The 26007-nt window shown below is 39.3% G+C and overlaps 1 protein-coding gene across 1 annotated transcript in view; it reads left to right on the forward strand.

Annotated features, from left to right (window-relative positions):
* Positions 1 to 11959, forward strand: part of RHOBTB3 (Rho related BTB domain containing 3) — a 54865-nt gene extending 42906 nt beyond the window's left edge. The window contains exons 11-12 of the mRNA XM_068535658.1: positions 4093 to 4189; positions 9053 to 11959. Of these exons, the coding sequence (XP_068391759.1) occupies positions 4093 to 4189; positions 9053 to 9168 (213 nt within the window). The 3' untranslated portion in view covers positions 9169 to 11959. The remainder of the gene's footprint in view (positions 1 to 4092; positions 4190 to 9052) is intronic.
* Positions 11960 to 26007: the final 14048 nt, after the last annotated feature.

Genomic DNA, 26007 nt, shown 5'->3' on the forward strand with positions numbered 1-26007 from the left:
CGTCAGTTGAGTGTGGTGCTGTATTATTTTGTATAGGCATTATAGAAAACAGAATTTACATTGAATTTCCCTCAAATGATCACATCTTAGGGTTCCTGAATGGAAAATGACAGGATTGGTTCATACATACTGATAGAGATGGTTACGCAGAACTCATTTATTTGTTCGTTCGTTCATTCATTCGTTCGTTCATTCACTTCACGAGCATGTTTTACAGTTCTGGTTGTTTGTAGGAGGTGTTGGTGTACTTCATCAATTCTTTCAAACACCTTTTGTTGAAATGTCTCATTGTACGAGGAGTTATCCTACCATTCCATCGCCTGCCCTAAGACAGTTGTAGGGTTGCAGCAGTCATGGCACAGTGATGGGTACTGAACTTGCATTAAGCTGAACCTTCTAAGTCTTTTTCATAGGAATATATCTGATCCATTGTTACAGACAATCAGGACTTTGTAAAATATTATCTGGCGTACAACATATTGACTGTCCCTATGAACTTTGACATCCAGAATTAGGAAAATATGACAAATTTGTCTTCACCCAAGTTGCTAAAATAGAGCCACGTAATGGGGCAAAGGACTGACTCTGTGACAGCTAAAAGCTTGCCTCCACGCTGAGATGAATTTATTAATCAATATGTCTATTGCTCAGAATGGAAGGGAATTCATTTAAAGCACCTAGGTCTTCTCATATTATCTCCATAACTATTTTGGAGTTCATTTCTCTCATAATCAAGTCTTCAGATCATATGTATTTACTGTTAGGGGAAAAAAATTTTTTTTAAATGAGTAACCTTAATCTCTCTTTGTAATATAATTACATTGAGCTTGGGATTAATAGCTATTCTCCAGATTTAAAAATTCTTTTTATTTTTTCTCGCATTTTTACAACCTCCTTCATTTTTTTTTTTTTTGGCCGTGTTGGGTCTTTGTTGCAGTACGCAGGCTTCTCTTGTGGAGCACGGGCTCTAGGTGCGTGGGCTTCAGTAGTTGCAGCACACGGGCTCAGTAGTTGCAGCATGCGGGCTTCAGTAGTTGTGGTGCGTGGGGTCAGTAGTTGTGGCTCATGGGCTCTAGAGTGCAGGCTCAGTAGTTGTGGCGCACGGGCTTAGTTGCTCCATGGCATGTGGGATCTTCCTGGACCAGGGATTGAACCCGTGTCCCCTGCATTGGCAGGTGGATTCTTAACCACTGCGCCACCAGGGAAGTCCCTCCTGCATTTTTGATGTATCATTTTCGTACATTCTAACAAGTCTGTCATACTTTTAAAAAATGGGCACAAGCTTTTCTTTCCTTATCTTGTAGTATCCTTTTACATAGTTCACGCATAAGAGAACTTCCTACTTGGTTGCACTGATTTCTTTAAGTGCCCCCCGCAAAGACACACGCGCACACACAATTCCTCATTAGCGTCATTTATGATTGTATTGTCAGAAATTCTTCCTGACCTGTATTCCCTGAATGCGTGGTTTCTGACTATGTGATTATCCTTCTTTTTCCCTTTGAATTTTAACTTTTCTTTAATTTCACTATTTCTTTAATTTTACTATTAAAACTTTTCTTGAATTTTACTATTTGTTTCTGAAGACTTTTCTGTTTGCTAAGATTAAGCCTACCTTTACCGGTTTTCCTTTAGGCTATTCCTGGTGGTCCCTAATTTGCCAATTATGAATCACAGAAACAGGATAATTTTCTTCCTGTTTGAAGTTCTTAGGTTGAGGTTCAACTTCGCCAGCCAGTTCATCTGTTGGTCAAACTTTAGTTAACCTTTCCCTCATTGCTTCTGACTTCTAGGAGGTGAAATTGTCTTTTGGCAGAATTAGATTTCCAGTAGTTCTCTGAATAATTGAAATTTCCAATTCCTCTATCATCTCTGCCAGTTTTGTACTGTGTATCAGGAAAGCATCATTCATACTTTTGATACAAATAAGCAGTTTTGATACAGATGAGCTGGAACTCTCCTTTAACCTCTCTCAGTTCTTTACCATGATTCTACCTTCAGGTTCATATGTTTCCATCAAGTTGAAATCTTAACATGCGACAGAGGCTTTTTTCCCTTAATCGGATCAGTTCCTTTGGATTGAGGTAGAGATTTCCTTATTCCTCCTCCCCTTTAAACCTTATCTTGGCAAACTTTGGTGATTCCTGTGAAGTCCTGTTTACTCTCATATTAAAGTTTTAAACTCAAATTCTTGCTTATAACCTGTGCATTTAATATTTGGCTTCTTCAGGCCACCAGTTTTGTTTCTGACCTTTTCCTTGTGAGTTTTGGGGTACTTTTTCCACCATTATTATTCTTCACAGGGCTGTTAAATGCTGTAGCATTTGGTTTACGGTATTTTTTAAAATTTCTTTTTAAAATTCTGTTGTTTATTTCAGTTTAAACTGTCTTCTCAAGTCAGCACATATTCTTCCAAAAATGTAGTTTTTCCAGTGGGATGCATTCCATCTCTTGCCAAGAGCCCACAATTATGAAATCTTAAATCTTATTCAAAAATAAAATTCTGCATTTGAACCATGTTTTTATAGCCAGCTATTCATTTCTGTGGTCTCCCTCTCTTTCGAAGTCACAGCCCTTAGGCAGCGTTCTGAACGTCTGTTGGTAGGTTTTCTCCTCTGGGTTAACCATCTAGTAGTGCTGGTGGCTTCTGTTAAAATAGCTCCACATTCTTGCTCTGTTCCCTTGAGATCACATATTCATCTGCTAAAACATAAAGTGAAGAAAGATTGTTAATATGTGATGTGGTATTAGATGAACCATGAAGTCTCTTACAATTCAAAAATTCTGAGTTTGTATAATTAAGATCAGAGGGACCTGTGAATTTACATGTAAAATATTCACACATTGTAACTTTTAAAAAGAGTGATACTTGAGTTTCATTCTTAAGATTTGAGATTACAAATCTGTCTTTAATTTAGCATTACTTATTGCTTATATACTATTTTTGAGTGTCCTTAAAAGAGCTATATTTAGCCTAAAGGTGGAAGCAACCTAAATGTCCATCAACAGATGAATGAATAAACAAAATGTGGTATATACATACAATGGAATATTACTCAGCCTTAAAAAGGAATGGAATTTTAATGCACGCTGCAGCATGAATGAACCTTATGCTAAGTAAAATAAACCAGTCAGAAAAAGGACAAACATTGTATAATTTTGTATAACTTGTATAACTTATATGAGGTACCTGGAATAGCCAAATTCATAGAAAATAGAATAGTGGTTACCAGAGCCTGGGAGTAGGAGGAAAGGGGAGTTATTGTTTAACTGTACACGTAAAGATGGTTAAAATGGTAAGTTTTATGTTATGTATATTTTACCACAGTAATAATAAAAGAACTATACTCATGTTCCTAAGTTGCCTGCCAGCATGCTACTGTAATCTGAATTGCGTGGTTAGATGGATTAGTGAGTGTCACTGGGTTGGCACCGAGGTAATGATGTCATGGCCAAGTTTCTGAGTTTCCCTTCCATTAGCTGTTGGAATTCAGGATGATAAATGTGCTGGAAATCCTGCTCAGTGTAACAGTACATCCCAGTTAAAAGCAGTTATTCAGACATAACCTTCTCATAGAAATAATTACATGTGGAAACCCATACCCTTAGATTGATAACATTTCCTCCTCAAAATATTCTTTGGTTTTCTCTGCAGGTGAATTTGTTGAGATATTGCCAGATGTATACCTTTGCTAACCATAATCTTCTCTCTGCTACGCAGATATAAGTGCAGTTAGTGAAGGCCATGACCTTAGATGAAAAGCTTAAATGGAAGTCCTCAAGAACCTCTAGTAGTCTTTGTTACCCACAGATGCAACCATGAATCTGCTTAAAGACATTCAGCCACTATGGCAGCCGTAGCTTGTTCTTCATTTGATTTGGTTTCTTCATTGATGTGATTTTATTATTATTCGTTAATAATGCTCCCTTTTCCTTTCTGCTGTCAGAGTAGACTGAAGGCTGAATCATATACAGACACATTAAACGTGGAATTGGGCCCTCCGTGAGTTCTCCTGGACCATTCTCTCGATCTAATCATCATGTTGATGGTCATTATGTACAATAGTGTTTCACTTTCCATTTTTCTTGCAGTTTCACCACTCTGATTGTCTCTCAACCTGGCTGCTTCATTTCATTGCCACTAACTACCTCATCTTCAGTCAGAAGCCTGAATTTCAGGATCTTTCAGGTAGATTGTTAATTAATGTTTTTGGAATGAAAAACCTTTACGTTCTTTGTTCTTGGATTTGAGACATAATTTATAGGAATAGTAGTTTTTAAAAATAAAAAGTCAGTGTAAGACATTCCTTTTAAGTATGCAGTGTGGTAATTGAGGACACTTATAGTAACCAGTGTTTCATAAGAAGCTTGACCTGTGTTACACAAGAAGTTTTCTAATGATTGTTTCATAGCTCCCATCCATTTTTAAGTGCATTTTTTTCTGAAGTAGAGAGAGAAGGGGGCCTCACATGACATTTGGTTGTGATAAATGAGATTTGGTTTTAAACACCTAAGTGAGAAGCAAAATGTAAATAGTACAGCTTTTTAAATTTTCTTCTTAAAAAGAAAAAATTACCTCTAGTATATAGTTCTGTTGTACTGGTATCTCCTGTCTCTACAGGAGTCCATTATATCACTCGGCAATAACAATTTTTTATTGATCAAAGAGTGGTGCAAAATTTACTGAGCAGAGAGTATACTTAATGTGATTTTTTAAGGTAAATTATAAAGATTAAAACCAATCAAAGGGTGAGCTTCTGAGTGCTGCATAAGATGAAAGAAAATGAAAATAGAATAGTCATCAAAGTAGACAGTTTAGATACAATGGTTTGCTTATGTTATTGCCTAGAATAGACCCAAGGAATAATCAAGATAAAGGGAGAAGGAAATTAAAGATCTCCTAGTCAAGTAGCTGCAAACTCTAAGTGGAGAAACCTCCTTGGCGATGATGCCCGCAGTTCTTGTGAGGTGGGGGCAGAGAGCGGGGTGGGTGGCGCAGAAGAGGGAGAGGGGAGGAGAGGCTAGCGCTTGCTGTTCTTGGACTCCTCCCTCCCACCTTCATCCAGAGGGGTTCCACTTTGCTCTGCTGAGATCTTCGAATTCTGTGTAAAATTTTGCTTGTAAAAGAGAATCTGCTTCTAGAAGAGGTGAGCATCTCTGGTTTCATTCAGCTGTTCATTGCATATTTAAGGAAACCAAGAAACAGACAGTCAGTTTTTGGCAGATGTATTCAGCCAGTCAACAAACATTGTATGCCTATTGGGAGGCTGTTTACATAGAATTTAACTATTAGTGCAGAAGAGTAACATAATAAATCATAGCAGGACAATAGATATTTATTAACCATTTACTTTGTGCAAGAAACAAAGTTCATTCATAAACATAAGGCATACTTCCCCTTGCTGTTAGTAAGGGCATTCTTACACAGTTATTCTTTAAGGAGGCAATTAAAAATGAAATAAATGAACATTTTGATTTTAGGACCGCCTTTATTATGCCACCTGAGGTCACCTTCATTTGTAAAAGACGAGTCAGATGATTTTCTACTTACTATTTTGTGTAGACATGTGATACACATAGAGTACTATTACAACCTTGGGGGAAGGATGCTCTCTAAATCCTTTGAGTTATTAATCTTTATTTTATACTGATACTTATACAATTGCCTATAAAGTATGTTATGACCACCTGGCACAGTGAGAAGCAGGACTCCAGGGTGTAAGTTGAGAAGGCAGGGTAAGAAAATGAGGCTGTGTCAGTGATTGTCTTATGTTCCTTTGATGGGAATTAAAACAGTATCCTGAGTGCTCTGATTTAGCGGTGCTTGTTCATGTCCAGGACCTGCTGTGATGTGTCCTTTTGGGCAGAGAAAAAGAAAGCCCCTCTGGATAAGGGAGAATTTGATAATCTATATCAGCAGTCATAAACTGGCAGTCTATGGGTTGAATGTAACTTGCTAAGGGATTTTATTTGGACCACATGGTATTATAATTTTTTTAGTGTCAATATTAAAAATGGTAGCATGTCACATTTGAAAATCCAAATTTCTGGCTTCTTTTGACAAAGTTGGAAGATCTGGCTTCTCTGGGCCCATCTTCCCACATGGCAACAACCTGGAACTGAGCAGTGGCTACTCATTTAAAGGCACGTGTCCTCTCCATGGTGCCATAGTCTCCTCTCCTCCCTGTTGCCTGACTCTTGGCCTACCTCACATGGTCACTTGAAATTGAAAAGGGTTCTTGTCACAGTCTCTTTACAGCTTCCTTAAAGAATTGCTCATTTTCAACTTCAAAAATCATCAAATTATTATTGAAATTCTATGAAATGTTTTCCCTTAACTGGGAATTTTTCTTCTTTAGAGGTGTTTAGAAATTTAGAAGTGGGACTGGAAAAGATCTCAGGTTAATGCTGGCACCGATACATCAGAACTCAGTGAAATAGTTCATTAAATACTAGGCATATTTTATATACTGGACTCTTATACGAAAACAAACAGCAATGCACAGGAATATGTTACCCTTGGCATTTATGGATTCGTTATTCTCACAGTTTAATTTATCTCAATATTATGTTATATATTATGGAGTTTTTTGTCTCGTTTTGATTTTTGCTGGCTACCAGAGCTCATCTCTGACAAGTTTTCTCTGTTTTTTTGCTTTTGTTTTTTAAATCTTAACTGAGGGAGCAGCCTTATGTCACCTTTGCTCCCTAATGAAACCTACAACTAATTTCCCTGGGCAGCTAGATTGTTTCTTCTTATCCAGGCCCTGCAGCCTGGATCAAGACCTTGTTAATACAAATTATAATAGATGGGGTCAAACAGTAGATGGAGAAGTGGAAACTGACTTAGCAGAAGCAAACCTAAGTGCCCACAGAAGGGAATACTGATGAGAAACAAACTGATTCACCCAGCAGAATACTGTAAAGCCTTAGAAATTTGAGGTACCTGGTATTTCAGAAAGCAGGATAAGCCTTGGGGCTGAAAGCCATAGGATTAGTTGAATGCTTTTGCTACACTCCATCCCACCCAGGCAGGCAAGTGCTTCTCCCTCATCATCACAGGAGTTTGGAGGTTTATTCCTGGATAAGTTAAGCCAAAAAAGTTATAGAATCACGAACTCAGAGTATAGCTGAGATTGGGGCAAGGAGCTAGACTGAAAACATAGAGATCATGTGAAAGTGTCACATTATGTAGTAACCCTCCAGCCTTCTTCCCATATCCAGGTTCTGGAATTCTGGCAGCCGGGTATTTGACTCCCACCTTGACTACCACTTTGACACTCATACTCTGGGCATGAAATTGAAGCATCCTTCCCTGACCTCACATAAAAAGCTGTAGGTGCAGTCATTTGAGAATTCTCTCAGTTAACCCAATGGATATCTGTTCAGTTGTGCTACAGTGTATTCCACCAGTCAGCAAGTCCTGCCCATGCCCAAAAGATTTCCAAACAGCTTTCTAGCATCTCACTCTTAAATATAAAGAGGCCAACTGAGGGTCAACAGATATTTGAGGCAGTGTCCAATGTGAAAGATGAATACCAAAAACAAAACAAAATGAATAAAAACAGAAGAGAAGGAACTTACAAGAACAAAGAGTAGAAGAAAACCTTAAAAAAACCCCTATAATTAATATCCTCAAAGAATAAGAGATATACATTCATAAAACAGGGATAGAATGTTATAAAAAAGAAACAATATTCATAGAGACAGAGTATATAGAATGGTGGTTGCTGGGACTTGGGGGAAGGGGAAACGGAGTTGTTTGATGGGTATAGAGTTTTAGTTTTGCAGGATGAAAAGAGTTCTGGAGATTGGTTGACAACAATGTGAATGTACTTAACACTAATGAACTATACACTTAAAAATAGTTAAGATGGAAAAACAAAAAAAATAGTTAAGATGGTAAATTTTATATTATGTGTATTTTACCATAATTTTAAAAAAACAATAAAAGAACAAGAAGTTGCTCTTGAAAATTAGGATAGCAAAAATGAAACCATAACAAAAAAACCAAACAACTAAATAAATAAAAGAGTAGAAAGATAAAGGTAAGGAAATCTAGAAAGTAGGACAAAAAGGATGAAGAGACAGAGAAAGGTTTTTTAAAAAAGTTGGAGGCTCAATGCAGGAGGTGAAGTATCTCAGTAATAAAAGTTAATACAAGAAGAAAAAAGAAAAACAATGCTGAGGAGGAAATTGCCAAAGAAATAATACAAGAAGTTATCCCAGTACTGAGGAACTGAGTCAACAGATTAAAAGGCTCTGCTAAGCGCTCAGCTTAATGAATAACAAGGTCTATCACTGGGCCGTGCAGGAACACCGACTATAAATAGAAAAATCTAAACGTTTACAGAATAAAAAACCCCACAGATCACGTATCAGCGACCATGAATCTGAATGGTAGTAGAGTTCTTAACAGCCTTGGAAACTAGAAAGCAGTGGAGTACTGTCTTCAACATACTGAGGGAAAATTTTCAACCTAGAATTCCATACCAAACCAAATGATCTATTGGGTGTAAGGACAGATTAAAGACGTTTCATCACAAGCAAGGTCTCAAAAATACTTCTTATGCATACTCCGCTTCAGGAAGCTAATAAAAGTTGTGCTTCACCAAAACTAGAGAAAACAGAGCGAAGAATCTGGAGTCCAGGAGTGGAGGGATCCAATGCAAAAGCATGAAGCAGGCATAGAAGGCAAGAGGGTACAGGGCTCTGAAGAGAGGGGTCTCCAGGGCAACACCACCACCACCCCCATAGGAATGGCTAGATCCTCTGATAACTGTGGCCCCGTGGAAAACAGAATTGAGAGGACTTCAAAGAGTTTGGAAGGTTGAGTTAGCTACAAAGAAAACTAATTAAAGGAAGAAAACTAAAACAGTATATAATTGTGAATCACAGAATAACATAAATACTGATGACTGATTGAGGGGACGGGAGGAAGTATACAGCAGAGCTTGGATCTCACCTATTACATAGGAAACCAATAGTTAATATCGAAACTTGATCCCAAATAAAATATATTCAATTAATATTCTTTTTCTGAAACTTTTAGTGGAAGAACGCAGTTTTGTTGAAAAGCACAGATGGCCATCAAATATGTACTTGAAGCAGCTTGCGGAATACAGGAAGTATATTCACTCCCGGAAATGTCGTTGCTTAGTAATGTAACCCTGGAGTTTTTATATACACACACTTTTTCTTGTTATTATGAAGAATGGGGGTACTTCTGGGTTCTAGGAAAATTCCTGTGACTGCAACCAATATGGGAGTTAAAAAAAAAATCACCATACAGCTTAATGTGCTTATTAGTTCTTATTGAAAAAAACTACTATTATGATCTTAAAAGGGAACAAAATATACCATAGGCTAAAATTAAGACTTCACCCGACTATATAAGGCTGTGTACAGCTATTTTTCCCTTTAAGATGCCCTATTGGTTTAGTGATATTAATACCCCTTCCATTTAAGAAATGTTTAAATTTTTAAAAAATCATGTAGGATTAATACAGAAATTTCATCATGTCTGATTAATTGCTCTATTAAAATAAGGGCCTTTTAAAGACCCAGTATGACTGTTTCTATAGTGAGAAATCTAGGAGAAGACTGATCAGGCTGAGATCTTAGGAATAGAAATTTGCCTAGGATTTCGAAAGCGAAATGCCATTTCATTCCAAATCAATGGTAGTGTTTGAACGATAATGGAAAAAAAAATCTGGTTTTTATCTGAACAATCCAGCTGAGCCACCTTGTCTCTCCCCTGGGATTCTGATTAGGCAAGAAATCCATAGAGGACTGGCTTTGTGGCCATGTAACCTGTGTGCTTACACAAGGCCCCCTGCTTAGAAGGGCCCCATGCTTGGTTCAGTGCCCTGCGATCGCCATCTTAAAAGTTGTAATAATGTTTGAAGAAGGGCCCTGCCTTTTCACTCTGTACTGGGCCCCCCAGATTATGCATATCTCCTAGCAGGGTATGTTTTCTTGCTCAAACGTTATTATCTCTGAAAGCAGAAAAGAGGCACTGACACCAAGGAAAGAGAAGGAAGCTTGCTGAGGGAAGAGATCACATGGGGTTTCCTCTGCCACCTCCGCTGGCAAGTGAGAAATGCATCATGTTTGTTTCACTTTGTAACACTCACAATTCTGGCACTACACAGATGAATACTTTCTTGATCATTCTGTAAGACCAGGATGTTGGTAAAAGTGACTGATCAGTGTGACTTTAATATGCACTTATAAAAATGCTCATAGGAAAAGATGCTTTCTAGAGAATTTGCAATCAAAGGCTCAAGAGTTTTTCTTCTTTCAGTGTATTTACTAAGATTAGGATATCAGTGGCTTGAAGTGTGTGAATTCTTTCTGAGGACTGAAAGGGTATTTGATGAGGAATAGCATGAATCTTGTCCTTCAAGATTATCTAATAAGTTCAGAGAAAGGATATAAATCAAGACTTGTTACATGTAGAGAAAATGGTACTAAGATAGAGGACAAAATTCTAGTTTCTCTTGTATCACATGTCAACAGAAACAATTACATCAGAAGCTCACAAGCTGAGAGATGGAAAACCACATTACTTTGTTGTTAGCATCATTTTCATCTGTAATTCGGTATTGGAATATATTTTTCTTTTAATTTCCAGTGACTTTAGAATACACATAGTTTTTCCGACTGTTCAAAGGTTTGATTAAACAGTTTTATACTATAGTATAGACACAGTACTATACAGTTAGTCCTTGGATGTATACCAACACTGTCAGAGTAAAACAGTAAAAATCCCCTACAAATATCTTACAAGAAACCTGATTTTAATTGGATTGTATTGATAAATATTACTGGAATGCATTTTTTATTTTTTGTATTTAACTTACTTGAGCTAATCAACTATTGACAAATTCCACTTGACAAAGATTAGCATTGGAAAGAATAGACACTGTAGTAGATTTTTAGAAATTCATTCACATTTAAGGCCTTTTAAAATGCAGTGATAGCCTTTTGCTTTTCATAAGCATTTTCTTACCCCTGCATTAATTACAGCACTTAAAATTCTAAGTCAGTCTTAACTTTTAATCTAGGAAATTAAAAAATATAAGTTCTAAAGCAAAATATTTTCTTGAAAATACTATTTAGCATTTCAGTAGACCATAGATAGTTTCTAGGTTGTTGGACAAAAGTGGAAGTTGGGTTTGGGAGCTGGTGCTCTGTTGGTGCTGTGCATGTAGTTTTTATTATGAAAGTTCTTTGCCACCTGTGAGTGACTCAAACACCCCGATGTCACAGCTCTCCTGGGCTAGTCAGAACAGTAATCAAATTAGACTAGACTCTTCAATACCTTTGAATTAACTCAATTTAAAATAACAAGAATTTTTTTTTAGAAAAAACCTTACAGACTATCTTGGAGAAATGAGTGCTCTTTTTGAGTTTTTCTAATTGAAAGATTATTTCTAGATGAATGTATGCTTTGTGCTGATCTCTGCTTCAATATATTTACCAATCATTTTAATTAGAGAAGATAGTGTATGGTAGAACTAAGGCTTTTTCTTTCTGGGCCAGGTTTTCACCTTATATAACCCTTGTATACTCCTGACTACTCTGTGTTCATATTGTAGAGAGTAGGCTTATAATATAGAAGGTTCAGTAACATAGCTGAAATTCACCCTTTCTAAGCCAGCATGGTGGCTTCATTTGGGCAGAAGCAGAAAACTGAAGAATTGGATAAATTTGACTGCCAAGACAGCTGAACTTTTCAACTGTAGTTTTAAAAACTACAGTACACTGATATAGCTAATTAGACAAAACGTCCTCAAGAGTATTTTATTTAATTTAAGGTATCTGTTTAATTCAATCTTTAATAATTTTGCAAAGAAGGGTATGTGTGTATTTTAATATAGCCTAACCTGAATTTATATGTTTTTAGTTTTAGTATTTAACATTTTTGTAACAAATAAACCTTTTTTTAAAACAAGTTCAACACAGTGTCATGTAGTTATTTTCACCTTGTTGAATTGCTGAAGTTAACTTTGGGAATTCTGCCTTGTATTTCTCAAGCATAATTATGCTTCATGAAAACCACTATGCGTAAAATATTTAGAATGCTGTTGATATGGTAGATGTGTGTGATGAGATAAAGAAATTTGTATTACCTTTAACAGCTGGTAGCAGAATTTCTCGTAACAAAAATAACTGCAATTATTTAGAAAAATGCTTTGATAATTATGTAGCCTAGAAATGAGCCCTTATAGGCTTTGTGTTGGCGGGGGGCAAGACTTTTGAGAAATGGAGAAGCAACTTCACATAATAGAGGGTTGAGAATTTGGATCTTTCCAACAAAATGAAAAGGCAACCTACTGAATGGGAGAAAGTATTTCCAAGTCATATGTCTGGTAAAGTGTTAGTATCCAAAATATGTAAAGAACTCATACAACTCAACAGCAAATAACCCAAATAATCCAAATAAAAATATGCAGAGGTTCTGAATAGACATTTTTCCAAAGAAGACATACAGATGGCCAAGAGGTACATGAAGAGAGTCTCAAGACCATTAATTTTCAGAGAAATGCAAATCAAAATCACAATGAGGTATCACCTCCCACCTGTCAGAATGGCTATCATCAAAAAGACAAGAAATAACAGGTGTTAGCGAGGATATGGAGAAAAGGGAACCATTGTGCACTGTAGGTGGAGAGGTAAATTGGTGCAACCACTATGGAAAACAGTATGGAGGTTTCTCAAAAACTTAAAAATAGAACTACCATGTGATCCAGCATTTCCACTTCTGGGTGTTTATCTGAAGAAGATGAAAATACTAACTCAGAAAGATATCTGTACTCCTGTGTTCATTGCAACATTATTTACAATAGCCAAGATATGGGAACAACCCAAGTATCCATCAATGGATGAATGGATAAAGAAAATGTGCTATATATATACACACAATGGAATATTATTCGGCCATAAAGTATAAAATCTTGCTATTTGTGACAACATGGATGGACCTTGAGGACATTATGCTGAGTGAAAAAAGACAGAGAAAGACACATACCATATAATCTCACATATATATGGAATCTTAAACAAACTAAAACCCCCCAAAAAACTAAGCTCATAGATTTAGAGAACATATTGGTTCTCTAAGGCAAGGGATGGGGGGAGTGTGAAATGGGTAAAGGGGATCAAAAGATGCAAATTTCCACTTACAAAATTGGTCAGGAGGATATAATGTACAGCATGGTGACTATAGTTAATATTACTATACTGTATATTTGGAAGCTAAGAGAATAGATTTTAAAAGTTCTCATCACAAGGAAAAAAATTTGTAACTATGTATGGCAATGGATTTTTTTTTAACATCTTTATTGGAGTATAATTGCTTTACAGTGGTGTGTTAGTTTCTGCTTTATAACAAAGTGAATCAGCTATACATATACATATATCCCCATATCTCTTCCTTCTTGTGTCTCCCTCCCACACTCCCTATCCCACCCCTCTAGGTGGTCACAAAGCACCGAGCTGATCTCCCTGTGCTATGAGGCTGCTTCCCACTAGCTATCTATTTTACATGTGGTAGTGTATATATGTCCATGCCACTCTCTCACTTCGTCCCAGCTTACCCTTCCCCCTCCTCATGTCCTCAAGTCCGGCAGTGGATGTTAACTGGACTTTTTGCGGTGATCATTTTGCAGTATATGCAAATATCATTATGTTGTATACCGGAAACTAATATAATGTTATATGTCAATTATATCTCAATTTTTAAAAATTAGACCTTTCCAGGATGGAGGAGCCCAGGTAGGAGGGGGAGAGAGACCAGGCAGCCATAACATGAGGATGGAATGTGTGCTATATAATACAACAACTCCTCCCTAGAAGTTTCCTAAATTGTCAGTTAAGTTTCCTAAGCCCATAAAGGCCTCCACAGTTCATTGGAATTCTGTTCCTAACACAAATCTGACCTGGGAACGTACCCTTCTAGAAAACTCCCATTGCTTATTAAGGAACCTCCACAGTCCTCACTGCCAGCAAGGCCTTTCCTAACCTAGCCCCATCTTTTCTGCCTTGACAAGTAGAACTGTCCATCCAGATGTCTGTGTACGTGCACACTTCATGCTCTTCCCATGGCTTGGGTTGTGTTGCCGTTTCCTGTCTACTTTGCAAACTCCAGCATATGCTGTAGAGTCCCACTTATATTATCGTACCTCTTTTGCTTTCCATGACTCTCCCAGGAAGAATTAGTTGCTTCTGCACGTGTCTTTCCTTAGCTCTTTATTCGTACCTTTCTTATGGCAGTTATTGCATTTTAGGTATTTACGTATTGGTGGGCTCTCCATGGTAATAACTTGAGGGCAGGTATCATGTCTTGATTTATCTTTGTGACCCAGATGGTTGGCTGAATGGGGAGTTGAACAGATAGACTGAAAGAGTGGTAGATCATTGAGGGGATGCAGAACATGTACAAAATGATCTTGGGGACACTTCTGCCTGGGAGTCTCCATTGGAGGTTAGTATGGTGCTCCAAGGACAATGATGCTTCAAGGACAAAGGACAACCCTGCCTGAAAAACTGTCAGTGTTACACCCAATACCGGACTCTTAATCACCCTCCCCACCATGTTGCGATGGTTACAAAATTCCTGAGCCCACCTGGGCAACGGGACCTGTCCCAAATAAGGAAAGGCATCTGGCCTGTCCCACTCCCACCCTATAGAAGGAAGGTGTATGTGCCTCGACCAATCAGTAAACGAAATTTTCACCTCAGACCATTCTTTTGTTTTCTGGCTATAAAAACTGATCAATAGCACATGTTTGGGCTTGACTCTCCCAGACTACTAGCAAGTTGGCCTGCTGTTCTGGCAGTGACCTTTCTCTCTAATAAATTCTATCTTCTTTACATTCTGCCTTGTGTCTGGAAATTCTTTTCCAACCCACGTTCAGACCACGACAGTTAGCAGTGAGATGGGCTGTGGGGGACAGAAAAGTTCCTGTTGTGCGTAACGAAGGGGAAACAACTCCAAAGTTACACATAATGTTTAACTGCATACAAATAATTTCCCTGGCATGTGCTGGCTGTGTTCTCAAAATCTTAATTGTCCTGCTCTATTGTCACAGCTTAATGTTCAGTAATGATCAGATTATTATGAGAGTATCTGAGATTCTCTTACATGTTCAGAGCAAAGAGCTCTCTTATTTACTCCTATTTAAGAAAATACAATTTAGTAGACACAATATATTACTTACTTTAAAAAATTAAGTGAAAAGGAGATGGGATCTCAGCCCCTCTTCGTCTGTTGGCAACTTGGACTGGAAAGTCCGCAGAACTCTTTAACTCAAAACAAACTAACCAAAACTGAACCAGTAACTTTTCCTTAAAGGCTGAGCTTAGTCCTTCATCCAGGACTTAGTGCTTGTCTTGTTTTGTTCACATCCAAGCCAAATGGTGCATCCTTTTATCTTGTTTCTTCTTCCCCTAGTAACTGCATCACCATTAAAACACTTTTCTCTTAATACTTATAACTCCTGTTACTCCAGAGTTCCCAGTGGTTTAGTCTCTGATGTGTCATATTCAAGCAGAACAGCCAAACATTATTTAAAAGGTTTCTCATTTTTTTAATATTTTAGTGTTGTCATTTTGTGATAGGTAATATATTTACCTGGCTCAAAATACTATAAAAAGTATACTTTGGGAAGAGAGTTCTTGCTCCCATCTCTGTCCCCCATCACCCCATTTCCCACATTCCCATAGGTGATCACCTTCATTTGTTTTTTATGCGTCATTACAGTGTTTATTTATGGGAGTACAGGCAAAGGAAAATGCATAGTCTCATCTTTCTCCCTATGGTCAACAGAATAATGCCCTCCCTCCAACATCCACATCCTAATCCCCGAAACCTGTGAATGTTACCTTTCATGGCAAAAGGGATTTTGCAGGCATGATTTCGTTAAGACTCTGGATAAGGGAAGATTATCCTGAGTGGTCCATTTTGATCCCAAGGGCCCTTAAAAGAGGGAGGCAGTAGAGCAAGAGGAGAGGAGGCAACTGGGGATGAGAGATTTAAAGATGCTACCATTTGAAGATAGAGGAAGGGCTCATGAGTCAAGGGAGAAGGACTGCCTCTAAAGCTGGAAAAGGCAACGAACTGATGCCAAACCCTGGCCTCTGTGCACCGGCACCAAATTGAATCTCGGAGAGAGAGTTCTGGGTGAAGTAGAAGAGAATAGCTTTATTGCTTTGCCAGGCAAAGGGGGCCACAGTGGGCTAATACCCTCAAAACAGTGTGTCCCATCCCAGGGCGGGGTGGGGGGGGGCGGGTGGGGAGGGTGAGGGTTGTGAGGAATCTTATAGTCAAGGGGCGGGATTTCTGATAAGGATCAGGGTGCGTGCAGGGCCTGCATCCCTTCAATCTAGAGATCATCTGGCATCCGGTGGTCCCATGATCTGTGGTTCTCAGGATATTGAACTGTGACCTTCTTTCTGGAATGAAGAATGCTTCATCAAGTAGTTAACATCTTCCATTTGTTGGGTGGGGGTTTTAGTTCTGCAGAAGAACTCAAAGGTACTGTTCTGTGTATCCCTTGAGGGGAACCAGGACCCTGCCCCAAGGCTACACTGTTGTTTCTTCACTGCTCCTCCCTTGTCTCTGCATTGTCTCACTTCCCTGATTAGCAACTGTTTGAAGCTGCCCTTTAGAACTCAGGAAAGGTCGTAGAGGCTGAATGAAGCCTATTTCCTACAAACAGGAAATAGGGGACTAGAAAGACTTTCATGCCCTGGAGCCCCATTCGGTCCTGCCTGGTTTCAGAATTCTCCCTTCAGAGCCTACAGAAGGAACGAACCCTGCTGACATCCTGACTTTAGCCCAGTCAGACTGATTTTGAACTTCTGACCCCCAAAACTATAAGACAATCAGTCTGTATTGTTTTAAAGCCATTAAGTTTATGATCATTTGTTAAAGCAGCAAAAGGAAACAAATATACCCCTTTTCTTATATAAAGATGACATGAATTATATCCTTTGTTCTCTTTAAGGAGGATTGGGTGGGTCTCAATACCTTGAACATTAGTAGTTCATGAAACCGGTTGTTCTCAAACTGTAGCTGTCATCAAATCACCTGAAGGGCTTTTAAAAACAGAACCTGGGACTTCCCTGGCGGTCCAGTGGTCAAGACTTCGCCTTCCAGTGGAGGGGGTGTGGGTTCGATCCCTGGTCGGGGAGCCAAGATCCCACATGCCTCATGGCCAAGAACCCAAGACATAATACAGAAGCAGTATTGTAACAAATTCAATAAAGACGGTCCACATTTTTTAAAAAGTTTAAATAGATAAAATAAAAACAGAACCCTGGACCCCAGCCCCAGAGTTCTGATTTTGTCAGTCTTGGTTGGGCCTTGAGAACCCACTAAACAATTCCATGTCTCTTGGGTCTGAAGCACCCAACTACTCCAGGGCTCCCTCCTCCATCAGTTTAACTTGACTTCTAGACCCATGTCCCTCCCTGTCTTCTTGATAGTTCTTCTGGCTCTTTCACCTTCCCTTCATTTTGCTAATTCTGCTTCATAAGAGTTTGACCAAAAGACCAGAGTTTCCCCCTGAGACCTGGGCCTGTGGAGCAGTCAGGCAGAGCAGAGCTTCCCAGGATGATTTCTGCTGGTTGGGGAAGTGATGAGGGAGGTTTCAGGAGGCGGGGTCTCGACTCAGACTCTCTCAGAATCACACAGTAGACCTGCAGGTCTCACCTCGCACTGCCGTTGACCTTCCAGTCATCTGTGGAGCTTGGGATTTCTTTAGGCTTATGCTGAGTACTGGGCCTTTTACCCTGTTGTCCAACAGATGATACAGGGCTGGGAATTCTCAGTGAATTAATGTAAAATTAAATTCTGAAAGGACTTAGAAACAGCCCTATATGTACTTTTAAACAGGAAATCTGAGTCCATCAATCTTTTCTATTTATAATGACAGATTTTACTACTATCTCAGAATCTACTTTTTTTCCTGAAAATTGTCTACCTTTTTATTATCTTCCAATTTAAAAAATATATATTCACCTTCCCTGTAAGAATTAGAAACAATATTGGAGCACAATCATAAATAAATAATGTTTTTTACTCTGGAGGGCCTCATAGGACAAAGTTTGGTTAAACCAGTTTTGTGAGCCCTGGGAATTCTTTTTATAGGCAGCAGGTGACCACTGTCCCCTCACACAGGCTTGCTTCCAACTTCTAAGTGCTTTTCTCTTCCTCCTCTTGAATGGAAGTATCTTGCTTTTGCCTGTACTTTAGTAAGTTTAAGGCTATTGAAAAATAACTACAAACTCCTCAGTTGCAGTTTTCATAAAATTAAAATTTATGTAGACTATATATTTTCCTAGAAATCTCTTGTCTAATTCTCTCCCCAGGGTCACCTGGGTAACTGGATACATCACTGTTCTTGGGTCTTATGGCCCCTTTGTTGGAAGAGCAGTAGGGTGGTTTTTCTAAATTTATAGTGACTTTCTCTGAGGAATGAATTGCCTCAGAGTAAATTAGGACATTTTGGTCTAGAGTAACTACATACCAAAGTCCTTGAGAGGCTATGGGTAAAACCCCTGGTAATAGGGTAGAGAGGCAGATTACAGTGCTGCAATGTCCAGGTACGGTTCACATGCTTTCCTTGACTTAGAAAGAAGAAGTTAGGATAATTTCCTTTGCAAGAATTCAAACGTAAAGATGATCACTTAAAGTAGGTACCCACCACCACAACAACAACAAAAACAACACTTTCTCTTTTATATTCCTCACTATTTTTCATGGATATGGTAAGAAAGGCTGATCTTGTATGGGACCTTAGTATTAGTAGGCATCTGATTGTATTTTACTTCATTTTTATGTGTCTTTTATCACCATTTCCAAAACATAATAGTTGCTTCAGAAATGTCTGTTGAATGTAATGGGGCACAGTTGATGGAGAACCCAGCACAGTTACTGGCCTCCAAGTTGACAGTGTTGACTGCTGTGGCCCAGGGGCCCCATTTCTGCTTAGGAACCAAGGAACTTGACCAGAGGTTTGGCCCCAGGGAGGGGCAGAGAAGTCACTCAAAACAGAAGCAGAGTGAGGCCCCACTCTCAAGGGACTTCAAGGGCAGGGCCTTCAGGGGGGGTGAGTGTGGGAGGACAGGAGACACCCGAGGGATAACTTCAGCAGACTTTGGGTCTCGTGTCCTACAGGCAGAGATGTAATTGAGTGAAATTTCTGTTACTACTGTTTATAGCTGTTATTATTAATTTCTGTTACTACTGTTTATACTGTTTATAAGCTGGGGAGGCTTGGGGAAATTGAAGTACTATTTATTATTTCAGCATTACTATTTATTGCCCTTTTACTAAGTGCCAGGCATTTTGCATATGTTATTTCCTCTTCAAAAAGATAACATATAGCACAGAAAAGTCGTCTGGTGAGGTGATTAAACACCAGTGGCGAAACCAGATTGCCCGGATTGACTCAGATCCCGGCTCCACCTCTTACTGTGTGACCTCAGATAGGTGAGGTAGGCTCTCTCTGGACTTTGCTCATTTATAAAATGGAGCTAATGGACGTAGCAAACTCGTAGGTTCACTGGGAGGAGTAAATGAGGTCATACGTGTAAAGGGCTGAAACCAGTGTCTCGCACAGAGTTAGAGCTCTGTAAGGATTAGTATGATCACGTTGTCCCAGCAATCATGTGAGCAAGGTGCTCTGAGTATCTCCATTCTAGCATGAGCACAGTGAGTGACGGCCTAAAGCCACGTAGTCAATAAGTGGCAGAGCTGGCAGAACTCATACCTGACTGCAAAGCCCACGTGCTCTACCAACTAGCAAACAGCCTTCATAGGCATCCCAAGAAAAGTGTAAAATCATCCAGCTTAGGTGGGAATTGATGCTCCCTTTGAAGGTGTTGTAACACTGCTGGCTTTGTGCAATGTGGGAAAACAAATGGAGTCTGGACATGTCCTGGCTCCGTGGTCAAGGAGTCATCCAGGTCATCACTCCTCTCCCACCTTCATCCCCACCCGCCTCCCAGGACACTATTCCAAGGTCTAATCTGATCATGATTCTTCAAATGTTATGATGGGTTAACACACCACCCTGTGGTTAATATTTGAAGTTAAGTAACCTGAGACTGATGACTGGAAAACAAACAGCATATCCTGGTATGAAGTGTCAGAGAGGAAGGTAGCTGGTTTCAGGGCATGAACAGCCAGGGAATGAGGTTTCTCTGTTAGTCCTCTTTCCTTTTAATCAATTTTAATTTCATTAGTTAACTTAGTTACTTTTAATTCTCATAGGAAGAACCCAAGCTGGAGAGATTTGCTTAGCCACAGGCACACAGCTAGGAAATGGCCTAACCAGGATTTGAATTCTGTCCATGTGGCTTCTACACCAGGAAGATCTATACCTGGAGCAGCAATCTTGGGTTCTGGGGCCAGTTCCTCTAGGAAATGTGCAACTTAACATGAACATTCTCTTGTTAAATAGTACAACTGAAATGGATGAATTACATAAGCTATAAAATATGCCTGAATAAAATTATTTTAAAAAGAAAGGAGGAAAGAGAAAGGGAAAAAGGAATAAAAGAAGGGAGGGAGGGAAGGAGGAAGGAAAAATATGAGTAGCTAGAAAAATGTTTTCTTACTGGTTTAATAACTACTGTAAACCAGTGACCTGGGTTCAGTGAAGCCCCACAGAACTGGACAAAAACTGGAAAACTTTGTTTCTGGGTAAATGCTTTGCATATGCCCTTGTGAACTTCTTGCGAATTTATCTCCCCCGCCTTTCCACTTGCCCCTTCCCCACTGCATATCACACCCACAGTACAGCCTTGGGACAAGAGAATTCTACACTGAATTCTCCATGAAGAGCAAGTATAAACACCTTTTTGTGCGTATGTTTGCTTTTGGTAAAGGCATGCTTGCTGCAATCCACAGAGTCCTAGGATCTCTGACTGACTGAAAGAGTTTTGTGTTAGGGATGCCATTTATACAGTTGCTGATGCTTAGGACTGTGTTGTTTACTAACACATCCCAGATGCTGATTTAGTACATCTGGAAGGGCTAAAGAGTTCGACTGGATTTAGGGCCTGGTTAGGCTCACCTGCTTATGCCCCTTTGTGACCCATTCCCACATCATCCCTTCAAGCTGGAGGTGCCCCTCAGGGGGGCTGTTTCCCTGCCATCTATCCTTTGTTGTCCTCTTCCTATGTCTCAGCAAAGGGAGGGAGATGAAAGTGTGTATATGTGTGGGGTTTGGTGAGAATAAGAGCATAGTTGTTGTTTTAATAGACTTTTTTAAAATAAATTTATTTATTTTATTTATTTTTGGCTGCGTTGGGTCTTCGTTGCTGCACGCGGGCTTTCTCTAGTTGCGGTGAGCGGGGGCTACTCTTCGTTGTGGTGTGCGGGCTTCTCATTGCGGTGGCTTCTCTTGTTGCGGAGCACGGGCTCTAGGCGCACGGGCTTCAGTAGTTGTGGCTCGTGGGCTCTAGAGCGCAGGCTCAGGAGTTGTGGCGCGCGGGCTTAGTTGCTCCGTGGCACGTGGGATCTTCCCGGACCAGGGCTCGAACCCATGTCCCCTGCACTGGCAGACGGATTCTTAACCACTGCGCCACCAGGGAAGTCCCTGATAGACTCCTTTTAAAATTAATTAATTAATTAATTAATTTTTGGCTGTGTTGGGTCTTCGTTGCTGCGTGCGGGCTTTCTCTAGTTGCAGCGAGCAGGGGCTACTCTTTGTTGCGGTGTGCGGGCTTCTCATTGTGGCGGCTTCTCTTGTTGAGAAGCACGGGCTCTAAGCACGCAGGCTTCAGTAGTTGTGGCTTGTGGGCTCAGTAGTTGTGGTTTGTGGGCTCTAGAGTGCAGGCTCAGTAGTTGTGGTGCACGGGCTTAGTTGCTCTGCTGCATGTGGGATCTTCCCAGACCAGGGCTCGAACCCATGTCTCCTGCATTGGCAGGCGGATTCTTAACCACTGCACCACCAAGGAAGTCCTTAATAGACTTTTTTTTAGAGCAGTTGTAGCTTCACAGCAAAATTGAGAGGAAGGTACAGAGGTTTCCCGTATTCCTCCTGCCTCCACACGTACATAGCCTCCCCCATTAGCAAAATCCTCTCCCCCAGAGTGATACGTTGGTTACAATTGATGAACCTACATGGATGCATCATAGTCACCCACAGTCAGTAGTTTACATTAGGGTTCACTCTTGGTGCCGTACGTTCTGTGGGTTTGGGTAAAGGTGTAACAACATGTATCATACAGAATAGTTTCACTGCCCTAAAAATCCTCTGTGCTCTGCCTGTTCATCGCTCCTACCCCCAACCTCTGGCAACCACTGATATCTTTACTGTCTCCATAGTGTTTTGCTTTTTCTGGAATGTCACATAGTTGGAATCATACAGTATGTAGCCTTTTCAGATGGGCTTCTTTCACTTAGTAATATGCTTTGAAGATTCCTCCATGTCTTTTCAGGGCTTAATCCCTCATTTCTTCTTAGTACTGAATAATATTCCATTGTCTAGATGTACCACAGTTTATTTTCAGTACCTTCTACTGAAGGACATCTTGGTTGCTTCTAAGTTCTGGTAATTATGAATGAAGCTGCAATAAACATCCATGTGCAGGTTTTTGTGTGGACATCAGTTTTCACCTCCTTTGCGTGATTACCAGGAGTGCATTGCTGGGTCACATGGTAAGAGTATGTTTAGTTTTGTAAGAACCCACCAAACTGTCTTCCAAAGTGGGTATGCCATTTTGCATTCCCACCAGCAATGAATGCGTTCCCGTTGTTCCATATCCTCGTCAGCATTTGCTGCTGTCAGTGTTCGGGGTTTTGGCCATTCTAATCGGTGTGTAGAGATATCTCACTGTTGTTTTAATTTGCATTTCAGTCTTTTATCAGATATGTCTTTTGCAAATATTTTCTCTCAGTCTCTGGCTTGTTTTTTCATTCCCTTCACAGTGTTTTGGGTGTGGCTGAACTGCACTGACTCCACTTTGTCAGCTCCACCTTAAGCCCACAGTTGTATTGCCCTCCTCTCTGCAGGACTGAGATTGAGTCTACTCACAAGGAATGCACCCAAGCCAGCTAGGTTCCCTATCAACTTTTACCCTTTCCTTCATCTGATATGAAAACTGGAAGAATGCCTTTTGCTGAACCAGATGGTAATGAGACCCCTGGTTCCTGTCAGTGAGGATGTGATTTTCCCTATTAGTCAGATTCTATTTTTAGCTTCGGCTCCTTTAAATTCCCCTGTACCCCTTTAGGCAGTGTGGCATACAGCTGCTAATGCCTCTGGATCATCAAACACCTGATCCTGTCTGTGTCAGTTACCCCCAATAAACTTCATAGTTACACTTTATGGAATTGCCTGCTTTGTTTTTTGGTCTCGAAGTCCCTTCTCAGTTTGGAGGGTATTATTCAATATCTCCACCTTCCAACACTTTCACAGAGCAGAATTTTTAAAAGTTCAGTGAAGTCTAGCTTATCAATTCTTCCTTTCATGGGTCATGCCTTTGGTGTTATATCTCAAGACATCACTATACCCAAGGTCATTTAGATTTTCTACTATGTCATTTTCTAGGAGTTTTATAGTTTTGCATTTTACATCTATGTCTTTGATCCATTTTGAGTTAAGTTTTGTGAGGGATGTAAGATCTGTGTCTAGATTCATTGTTTTGCATGTGGATGCCCAGTTGTTCCAGTGCCATATGTTGAAAAGATTCTCTTTGCTCCGTTGCATGGCATTTGCTTCTTTGTCAAAGATCAGTTGACTGTATGTATGTGGGTCTATTTCTGGGCTCTCTATTCTGTTTCATTGATCTATTTGTCTATTCTTTTGTCAATACCACATCATCTTAATTACTGTAGCTTTATAGTAAGTCTTGATGTCTCATAATGTCAGTCCTCCAACTTTGTTCTGCTGTTGACTATGCTGGGTCTTTTGACTTTCTGCGTAAACTTTAGAATCGGTTTGTAAAATCCAAAAGTAACTTGGTGGGATTTTGATTAGGATTGCATTGAATCTATAGATCAGGTTGGGAAGAACTGACATCTTGATAATATTGAGTCTTCCTATCCATGAACGTCAAATATCTCTCCAGTTATTTAGTTCTTTGTAGATCAGGTTGGGAAGAAGTGACATCTTGATAATATTGAGTCTTCCTATCCATGAACGTCAAATATCTCTCCAGTTATTTAGTTCTTTGACTTTTTTTTTGTTGGCCATGCTGCACTGTTTGTGGGATCTTAGTTCCCTGACCAGGGATTGAACCCAGGCCCTGGAAGTGAAAACGCTGAGTCCTAACCACTGGACCATCAGGGAATTCCCTTTGAGTTTTTTTAAAATCCTCAGGTTCATTTATGTTAAATAGGAAAGTGATTGACTTTCATATATTATTACCCTTGTATCCTGAAACCTTGCTGTAACTGCCTGTTAGTTCTAGGAGTTCTTTTGTCGATTCTTTTGGATTTTCTACGTAGACAATCATGTCATCTATGAATAATGACTGTTTATTTCTTTATTCACAATCTGTATACCTTTTGTTTCCTTTTCTTGTCTTATTGAATCAGCAAGAACTTCCAGTATGATGTTGAAAAGGAGGGGGACAGTCTTGCCTTGTACCTGATCTTAGTGTGAAGCTTTAAATTTCTTGCCATTACATGTGATGTTAACTGTGGGTTTCTTGTAGATCTTCTTTATCAGATTGATGATGTTCCCCCCATTCTTAGTTTACTGAGAGTCTTTATCATGAATGGGTGCTGGATTTTTGTCGAATGCTTTTTCTAGATCTTTTGGTATGATCATGTAATTTCTGTTGTTTAGCCTGTTAATGTGATTGGTTACATTAATTGATTTTCAAACATTGAGCCAGTCTTGCATACCTGGGATAAATCTGCTGGATTGAGGTGTATAATTTTTTTTATACTTTGTTGGATTTGATTTGCTAATATTTTGTTGAAGTATTTTGCATCTATGTTCGTGAGACATATAGGTCTGTAGTTTTCTTATAGTGTTTTTGTCTGGTTTTGGTACTAGGGTAATGCTGGCCTCATATAATGAGTTAGGAAGAATTCTTTTGCTTCTATTCTCTGAAAAATATTGTAGAGAATTGGTATAATTTCATCCTTAAATGCTTGATTAGAATTCACCAGCAAACCCATATGGACCTGGTGCTTTCTGTTTTGGAAGATTTTTTTTTTTTTTTACAATTCAGTGATTGGAAGATTATTAATTATTGATTCAATTTCCTTAATAGATAGAGTCCTATTCAGATTGTCTATTTCTTCTTGTGTGAGTTTTGGCAAGTTGTGTCTTTCAAGGAATTGGTCTATTTCATCTAGGTTTGTGGGCATAGAGTTGTTTATAGTATTCCTTTAGTATCCTTTTTAAAATATATATATATATATATATATATATATTAATTTATTTGGTTGCACTGGGTCTTAGTTGCGACACGCGGGCTCCTTAGTTGTGGCATGCGAACTCTTAGTTGCGGCATGCATGTGGGATCTAGTTCCCTGACCATGGATTGAACCTGGGCCCCCTGCATTGGGAGCGTGGAGTCTTTTCCACTGTGCCACCAGGGAAGTCCCTATTATCCTTTTAATGTCTATAGGAACTTTAGTGATGTACCTTCTTTCATTTCTGATATTTGTAATTTGTCTCTTCTCTCTCTCTTTCCCTCTCTCCCTCTCTCCCTTTCTTCCTCCCTCTCTTTTTTTCCTCTCTCCCTCTCTTTTTTCAGTAACCTAACTAAAGCTTATTGATTTTACTGATCTTTTCAAAGAATCATTTTTTGGTTTTGTTGATTTTCTCTATTGACTTCCTGTTTTCAAAAATTATGTTGATTTTTGCTCTCATTCTCGTTATTTTTTTCTCCTACTTAATTGGGGTTTGATTTGCTTTTGTGTTTTTAGTTTCCTAAGGTAGAAGCTTAGATGACTGATTTTAGATCTTTCTTTTTTTTAAATATATGAATTTAATGCTGTAACTTTCCCTCTAAGGACTGCTTTTG

The sequence above is a fragment of the Eschrichtius robustus genome, chromosome 2, assembly GCF_028021215.1.
Source record: "Eschrichtius robustus isolate mEscRob2 chromosome 2, mEscRob2.pri, whole genome shotgun sequence".
NCBI lineage: Eukaryota > Metazoa > Chordata > Mammalia > Artiodactyla > Eschrichtiidae > Eschrichtius > Eschrichtius robustus.